Source organism: Simochromis diagramma, unplaced genomic scaffold (genome assembly GCF_900408965.1).
Source record: "Simochromis diagramma unplaced genomic scaffold, fSimDia1.1 OVJJ01000688.1, whole genome shotgun sequence".
NCBI lineage: Eukaryota > Metazoa > Chordata > Actinopteri > Cichliformes > Cichlidae > Simochromis > Simochromis diagramma.
Genome location: NW_024387262.1, coordinates 71,911 through 81,333, shown reverse-complemented (window position 1 = coordinate 81,333; position 9,423 = coordinate 71,911). Strand labels below are relative to the sequence as shown.

The window sequence follows — 9,423 nt, the reverse complement described above, 5'->3', positions numbered from 1 at the left end:
ATCAGATAAAGGTTATTTAAATGCTGCAAAAGAAGAATGGATTGGAATAAAAAAAAAATACACATCCTAACCTTAATTACTGGGGGAGAATAATGAGTGACGCTCATAGTGAGTAAAAAGTAAACTGAGGGCATTTTTTGGATAGAGATTCACTTTTAATGTGCATGTATAATATAATACAGATGCATAAAAAACACTCCGAATTTGACCAATTTAATAATACTAATTTTGTGTTAGATTCATAAGATTTATGAGTTTCATGCTTTCATAGTGGTCCTTAGGAGAGCTTGACATTTTTAATCAGGTGGTACACACTGTAAAAAGTTTGAGAAACACTGATAAGTGTATGTGTGCTTTTGGAAAACATTTAAAGCTGCTGTACAGAATCTTTGAAACAAGCTGAAAACATTTTTAGAATATAAACAGAGCATCTGCTTCTCTCTACAGCTCCTCACGTACGTACTGCGGCAGTCATACAGACAACTGGACGGTCCAAAAGTTGGCCTACCTATTACTGGCTGAGGTTTTAGTAGAGTTGTGGCTGAACCACATAAAAATATATAATTAATTTTACTCCTTAATCAATTATAACGTGAAGTTGGAATGTTGTTAAAGAGGGTCAAAAATGTTTCAACCCAGTTTGTTTTGCAGATTCTGTTTAGCAGCTTTAATATAGAGAGAACACAACTTCCAGATTGTGTGAGTAAAATTTGTTTGTTTTTTCTCTTTGTCAGTTTAACAGTTTCTGTTGTGCCTGTCACTGTTCCCTGTCTGTTTCCTTACCTGGTTCTTCCTGACCTTGTACTTTCTCCTCACATTCTCCTCTTTCCTCTCTCCCTCTTCGGACTGACAATCATACACAAATAGATTGTATTCAATTAGATGAAAAATTACATTAATATGAAAAAAAATACTATTAAGATCACTAACAAAAAGTCCTCTCAGTGTACTTTCAACCAAAAGGCAAATAACCAAACCACACGAACATCTAATAAAAGATAAATATTGAAACACTGAAGCACCCCCAAAAATGGGCTAAAATCACCCCTGATTGCCTTCATGTTTTTCTGTCTTTTATCCTCAATTACTTTGACACAAAGCTGTGACGCTTACACCTTTGATAAAGTCTCGCAAGTGTCAGCTTTCTTTTTATAGATATAAAGATATGGATATGTACTGATACGTGATCAGAATAATAATATTTCTAACTGAGGCAAAATTTCCCAGATTCAAATGGACTCAAATCAAATCGTGGATCGAATCGATTCGAGAAATCAGTGACGATGTCCAGCCCTAATAATACTACAGATTTTCATGCCTTTAAAACAAGTTGCACTAACAAATGTAAGCTATAAATTTCACTAATTAGGGGATTCTACAACTTTGGACAGTTTGGGCCCTCTCTGTGACTCAGACTTCTCACCTGTGTGAAGTCGCATGTCTCTTCAACTGTAGGTTTAGACGAAATCTTTCCCCACATGTGCTACAGGAATATGGCTTCTCACCTGTGTGAATTGTTATGTGGGATTTCAACCTTGATTTAAAATGAAATCCTTTCCCACAAGTGCTACAGGAATATTGCATCTCACCTGTGTGAATTTGCATATGTCCCTTCAACTGTGTGTTTAGACGAACTCTTTCCCCATATGTGCTACAGGTATATGGCTTCTCACCTGTGTGAATTGTTATGTGGGATTTCAACCTTGATTTTAAATTAAATCTTTTCCCACAAGTGCTACAAGAATATTGTTTCTCACCTGTGTGAGTTTTGATGTGCCTAGTCAAGTCTGAATTATAATGAAATCTTTTCCCACAGGTACTACAAGAATGTGGCTTCTCACCTGTGTGACTTTGCATGTGTCTATTCACGTGGGACATAAAACGAAATCTTTTCCTACAGGTGCCGCAAGAATGTGGTTTCCCACCTTTGTGAATTTGTACATGTTGATTCAAGTTTGGTTTAGAATTACATTTTTTCCCCATAGGTGCTACATAAATGTGCTGTCTTGGAATTTTGAACTGTCAGTCCCGATACAATTTGCGCTGACTTTATACTGTGTGAATTATCATCCTTTCTTTCGTCCTGATCTGTGTCAGTAGAGTTGTGAGAAAGGAGCTGGTCACTGCTTGGTCCTGGTTCACTGTGGTCACTTTCTTTACAGGCAGTAAATGTTCCGGTCTCCTGCTTTTGTACAAGCGGTTTTCCCTCTTGAGTGGTACTGAGTTTCTCCTGTTCCCCTTTAATCTGCGAAGGATCCTCCTGGTCCAGAGTGGAGTTGTTCTTCCGGTTGCAGACCTGCTGATCTGTGAGCCCTCCCTCATCCTTACAGTCATGTGGTGATAAATCTGAAGCAACAGATTAAAAAAAAAAAAAAAAGCAAAAAAAGACATACATTTGAGAAATTACAAGGTAACCATTAGCAGGTCTCCACATGGTAAGCATGTTGCACAGATATACCAATTAAAGGCATGTTGGAGGGACAAGCTGTTTTGCAGAGGACACTCCTCTTATGATCAATTTAAGTTTGGAATTGTATATTCCAGAAAGCAGAATATAAAATCTGTTTAAATAATTTTTTCCATTCCATGCTGCAGAGAAAACATGTAATTCTTTAAACTGCCCAAGCAAAAAGAGAATCGATTGGGCGGAAATTTTAAATTGAAACAATTGTCTTCTTCCTTCCTTCTTCTCATAAATATTACTCTGTTGGAATTTGTGTGATATAGGGTGACTGTTGAGTCTTTGTTTTAATGTGCATGCGTCAGCTCAGTAAATATCTAAAACAGTTGAACTCTTTTCAAACTCTGACGTTGAATTACAGATATCGCACATTAATTAATATAAACAGATCATCTACGATGAGAAAATAAAGACAATATACAGTGAGGAACATAAGTATTTGAACACTGCACTTGTGCAAGTGGCTCCTCCCTGAGTCTGCCAGAGGTTTCTTTGCAAGTACTCCCACTTAGAAATCATGGAGGGGTCTGAAATTCACATTCAATTAAGGAAATCACATTGTATTATTTCTAAAAAAAAAAAAATTGTTTGTATTGCACGGCTCCACATAATACATAGACACCCTCTAATCTTAAGATTAGGTTCTGGGGTGGCCTAGCCAGTCTCCTGACCTAAGTCCTCTGGAAGAACCTTTGGAGGGAGCTGAAACTGTGTTGCTCAGTGACAGCCCCACAAGCTGACAGATCTAGAAGAGATCTGTGTGGAGACCTGTACAAACCTGGTCAAGAACAACAGGAAGCCTTTGACCTCTGTAATTGCAAACAAAGGCTTCTGTACCAAAGATTAACACTGATTTTCTCAGGTGTTCAAAAACTTATGTGGATGGTATTGGAGCTATGGGTGGCTTCAAACGATCCACAATCATCCCTGTGACCAAGAACAACAAGCCCTCATGCCTGAATGGCTACTGGCCAGGCTCTTAAAAGTTTATTTTGTCGCCCAGACAGAGTAATATTAAAACTAAGTAGCTACCACCATTGATGGAAACTGGATTTGGGTGGGCCACGCTACGAATTCTAGGATATGTTGGGCCACGAAGTATACACCCGACCCATCCTTCAAATCTGGGTAAAAGGAGGACACACTTGTCGGACGCATAGGAGTTTCTTGGACATTGGAGAGACCAAGCAACCGCTTCATAAATGCATGGCACAAAAAAGAAGAACCACCTTGATGGACAAGACTTAGCTGAGAGGCCAGAAATTTTGGCTCTTAAAACATGCGTCAGTTTCCTTATTGGAGTTGGTCCTTCGATTCTTCATGCACCTCTATAACATATCGCTGAGGTCAGATTAGGACTCAACATGAGTTCTATTCAGTTTTGTATTAAGAAATCTACCTACAATTTGACAGTTTGACTACAATTTTGCATACCTATTCTGTTTAACTTTACTTCAGGGTTCCACATGATGCCTAGTTCCTGCCCAGTCCAGACGACGATGCCTTTTGTTTCCTGGTTACGTGCAAGCTGCTCTCCTTCCTGATTGGTGTACATTTCCTCCTGTTCCGGGTCTTCTTGGTTGAGACTGGGGTTCCTCTCCTGGCTACAGACCTGCGGGTCATCTAGATCCTCATTTTCCTTACAATTATGTTGCTGTGGGAGGTCTTGATGGAACAAATGACAACAAACATGAAAAAAGTTACACTGTGAGCATGTCTCTCAGATATGTGAGCGATGTTTAAGGTGCACAAATTTTTTAAATATTATCTCTCGTGCGGTTGGCAGCAAGGCAAAATGGCTGCGTAATTTCTGAGCTCCTCGGGGTCGAGCAAATTTCCCCTTAAATTCAAGTTCTTTTTACTACTTGTATGTTTAAAACAATGCAGGGGTGGGGACAAAGACAAAGAAAAAGAACAAGATACATGAACCAACTGAACAGTATTTTCCAGAAGAGAGAGAGAACACGCATGCGGATATGGCTAACTCAGATAAAGAAAATGGCGAGGGGGCCAAACTCAAATCTTTGCAAGAGGGCATTAAAAATATCAGCCAACAAATCTTTGACCTCCGGACGGAGATGAAAGCTGACTTCAACGCATTCAAAGAAGATTTCAGGCGTGTAGGGCTTCTCGATAATGAAAACCATTACAAATGAGATTAAACAAGAAATAGATACATTCATTAAAGAAAATGACACCGGAGAAGTGAACTCTCTAAGCAAAAGCTTCTTTTGTTAAAAAAAAGAAAAAAAGAAAAAGAAAAAATATAAACAGTTGACAAAATAAATGAGTTTCAAAATATTCTATTCCAGTCTCTATGATTCTGAATCTTTAAACACGCCTGGACTGTTTGAGGCTTTTTTTGATGGAATGACAGTTCCGACTTTAACCTCGGCATTCAGAGACCAATTGGAGGAGCAAATTACGGTGGAAGAAATTAAATTGGCGATTAGCTCAATGCAGAATGGAAAATCCCCGGGTCCGGATGGGTATCCGGTTGAATTTTACAAGACCTTTAAAGACAGTTTATCACCTTTATTACGAGACATGTTCATTGAGTCATTGGTTTCAAAATGTCTTCCCCTAACGCTTCGACAAGCGACCATCTCACTCCTATTGAAGCCAAATAAGGATCCATTAGAGAGTTCCTCATATCGTCCTATATCACTCTTAAATGTAGATTTAAAAATACTGTCAAAAACACTTGCTCTCAGGCTAGAGCAATATCTACCATTGTTAATTTCTCCAGATCAGACAGGTTTCGTGAAGGGTAGGCATGGTTTTTTCAACCTGCGCAGGTTTTTAAACATATTACACACCAAGTCAACTACAACCCCTGAAATTGCCTTATTACTCGATGCTGAGAAGGCATTTGACCGGGTGGAGTGGGATTATCTGTTTTATACTCTGCATAAATTTGGATTTGGCCCTAATTTCATTTCATGGATTCAGTTACTTTACTCCTCACCTATGGCACGTGTTAGAACAAATTCGTTATTCTCTTCTTATTTCCCACTTCTCCGTGGTACGAGGCAAGGTTGTCCCTTATCCCCTCTTCTTTTGCATTACCAATTGAACCACTGGCGATTAAACTGCGAGCTGACAGTTGCATTAAGGGCATCTTCAGAGGTGACCAGGAGCACAAAATATCCTTATATGCTGACGACCGCCTGCTGTATATGTCAGAGCCTTTATGCTCTCTTCCCTGTGCTCTTGCCATTTTTGAATGTTTTGGTAATATTTCAGGTTACAAGTTGAATCTGCATAAAAGTGAACTTCTCTGTGGTCAACTCTATAGCCAGAAAGATTTCATTTTCAGATTTTCAATTTAACGTTAAATCAGGGTATGTGACCTATCTGGGGGTTAAGGTTACCCACTCATACGAAGATCTTTATGAAAGAAACTTTGTCCCGCTGCTTAAAAATACTGAGACAGATCTTCAGAGATGGAACAATTTACCACTGTCATTAATTGGCCGCATCAATTCTATCAAAATGAACATACTACCCAAGTTCCTTTACTTATTTCAATGTATCCCATGCTACTTACCCAATAAGTATTTTATAACACTGAATAAGCATATCTCTGCATTTATTTGGAATGGCAAAAGTCCACGAATTCGTAAAGATTTCATGCAGAGGACTAGGCCAATGGGTGGATTAGCCTTGCCAAACTTTCAGTCTTATTATTGGGCAGCAAATATTCGTAATATGTTGTACTGGATGTGTAATGTTACTACAGAGACTCCAGCTTGGCTCCAAATTGAGTCATCCAATTGTGGCAAAATTTGCCTATCAGCTTTGTTGAGTTCAGCTCTCCCATTAGAACTATACACCTATAAACGTAACCCTTTGTTGTATGACTCGCTCAGAATCTGGGTGCAATGTAGGAAAAGGTTGGGGTTACACTTAATGTCAATTAAAGCACCTATCTGCTCAAATCATATGTTCCCACCCTCCATGATGGACTCTGCCTTTAAAATATGGGAAAGTAATGGCCTTAGAAATATCAAAGACCTTTTTGTAGATGGGATTTTTGCCTCATTCACGCAGCTCCTGAAGCAGTTTAATGTTCCTCGCAACATTTTTTCCGCTATTTACAAATTCGTCACTTTGTAAAGAGTCGATTTCCTTCATTTCCGGAACTACCTGAGGAAACTTCTTTGGATAAAATTATTAATATAAACGTTCATAAGAGAGGGGCGATTAAAGAAATCTATGCTATACTATTAGATCTTCAATCTCCTTCTCTCTTCATCCTTAAAGCACAGTGGGAGAAAGACCTTGGGATGACTATAACAGATGAGCTCTGGCAATCTTTTCTCCAGAGGGTACACTCTTCTTCGATATGTGCCAGGCATGGGCTCCTTCAATTTAAGGTCCTACACCGATTACATATCTCCAAGGAAAAGTTAGCCAAGTTCTATCCAGGAGCTGACCCTCTGTGTAACAGATGTAAAGCAGAAACAGGTTCGCTCCTTCATACCTTTTGGACATGCCCCAATCTTCATACCTATTGGGTGTCTATATTTAACACTCTGTCAGAGATGTATAACGTTAAATATGATCCTTCTGCTCTAACGGCTATCTTTGGGGTGATACCTCAAGACATCACTTTGCCAATATGCTATTCGAATTCTATTGCCTTTGCTTCACTTATCGCAAGGCGCCTTATACTTTTAAGATGGAAGCAGGAAGCTCCTCCCACACATGAACAGTGGCTTGCGGAGCTCATGAGGTTTTTACATTTAGAAAAGATGAGATATACACTGGCAGGTTCAACCACCAAATTTCTTAAGGCATGGCAGCCATTCCTGATGTACATGGAAACATTTAAAATGACCACCTTATCATGACCGGATACCATATCTCTATATCACTATCATAGTTAACTGTACGCTGAATGTCCCTGATACATTTTATTTTTATATTTGTTTGTTGTTGTTTGTTTGTTTTTTGTTGTTTTGTAGGAGTTTCTTTGGTTTGTTTGTTTGTTTTTTCCTTCTCTATTTCTGTTATCTTTTGGGGTATTGTAAATACTGAACAGCAAACTACTGTATGTTCAATGTTTTGTTGTTAACATGCTGCTGTGACTGAAAATAAAATTTATAAAAAATAAATAAATAAAAAATAAACAGTTGACAAAAAATTTAAAAGAGTTGGAACAAATTTTCAGGACTCAAAAGGACCTCATAATACAGAAACAAATTTTAGAGGTTGAAATAGAAGTAGAAAATTTACTGAATCAGGAAGTGGAAAGAAAGGCAAGATATTTAAAAACAATATTACTATGAACTGGGCCCTAAATCTGCCAAATGATTAGCTCACAGATTGCAAAAACAGCAGATAGATACAGCAATACACAAAATTAGAAACCCTTTAACTCAAGAGTTGGAAACTAAACCAGAAGAAATAGAAAAGATTTCCAACAATTACTACCAAAAACTATCTGCAAGAAGGAACTGTAGATGTACAATCAATAAGAATTTTTTTGTACTCACTAGATCTACCTAGCACTGGGGAAAAAACAACAAAGTACTTGTTAAGGAAATAACAACAGAAGAACTGAACAAGGCAATCAGCTGACTGAAAGCCAACAAAACCTTAGGCAGTGATGGGTTCCCCGCAGAATGGTATAAGGTATTTCGGGAGAAACTAAACCCTTTCTTGCTAAGAACTCTGAATTGGATAATAAAGAATGGCCAGATACCCCCGTCATGGAATGGTGCTATTGTGTCTTTGATCCCCAAGGAAGGAAAAGATAGAGATAACTTTGCAAATTATAGACCAATATCTATGCTAAATGTAGATTGCAAATTGTATATTTCAATTATAGCTAAATGAATTGAACTATTAATTAATGATCTAATTGAGGACGACCAATGTGGATTCAGTCCAGGGAGGCAAACACAGGGCAATATCAGGAGGACACGGCACTAGGGGCGGGTTTTGATGATCGATTTATCGATTAAATCGATTTTAGCTTGGATAACGTGATATCGATTCATTAAAATCCTGAATCGATTTTTTAATATAAATTTATTTTGCCCGAAATGCCAGAATCTCAGATTAAACCTCACAAAATTTCAACAACCACCAAACAGCTAAAACAGTAAATGAGAGCAGGTACACAGATTCTGCACAAAGACATAAATACAAAGCACGGACCCGCCGACGGATCAGATTCAGTGAGATGTCGCCTTTCTCACCCGACTACACGGATCCCTATCAGCATGCTTCAGCCTGCAATGCGGAACAAGGCAGGATGTGGACTAAGTCCCATACTATTCGCATTATATATTGAACCGCTGGCTCAAGGAATACGACAAGAGGTAGAAATAAAAGGGGTCTTTCCAGGAAAAGGGAACATAATATAGGATTATTTGCGGACGATGTAATATTGTATCTGAGGGACTTGAACACCTCCCTTCCTAAGCTTTTGGAAGTAATAGCAGAATTTCATAAATGCTCTGGATATAAATTGAATATCGCAAAACCACAAATGATTCACTTCAAATATGTACTGAGTAAAGAAATTAAAGAAGGCTTTAATATCAAGTGGAAAATTTAAAAAAATCAAATATTTGGGAGTCTTCACAACAAGAAGTCCAGATTCATTGCACACTTCAAATTATTTTCCGATCACAGATGATATTAGCTTAGACTTGGAGAGCTGGTCAACACACCCGTTGGACTTAAGCAGCAGAATAAATGTGATAAAAATGAATATAATGCCAAGGCTACTGTACATTTTTCAGTTGATTTGAGGCCTGGGATAAAATGTTGTCGAGATTCATATGGGGGGACAAAAAGGCTCTGCAGTTTCCAAAGGACAAAGGGGGTATGGCTTTGCCTAATTTTAAATCATATTTTCAGGCAGCACAATTATGCCCTTTATGCCTATGGTGTCATAATTCATACACTGCAAAGTGGAAACAGATTGAGACACAAGATAGCATGGA

The 9,423-nt window shown here is 38.3% G+C and overlaps 1 protein-coding gene across 5 annotated transcripts in view; it reads right to left on the bottom strand.

Moving 5' to 3' along the window:
• LOC120715342 (zinc finger protein 260-like) overlaps positions 1 to 9,423 on the bottom strand; it is a 39,372-nt gene that overhangs the window by 25,660 nt on the left and 4,289 nt on the right. For 2 of the 5 annotated variants that reach the window (XM_040002263.1, XM_040002264.1), the window contains exons 3-4: positions 3,896 to 4,126; positions 1,092 to 2,346 (exon numbers count right to left, since the gene is read on the bottom strand). The exons of the other annotated variants lie outside the window; for them this stretch is intronic. In XM_040002263.1, the coding sequence (XP_039858197.1) occupies positions 1,967 to 2,346; positions 3,896 to 4,126 (611 nt within the window). In that variant the 3' untranslated portion in view covers positions 1,092 to 1,966. Of the gene's footprint in view, positions 1 to 1,091; positions 2,347 to 3,895; positions 4,127 to 9,423 lie in introns of those variants that run through there. 5 annotated transcript variants of the gene reach the window in all.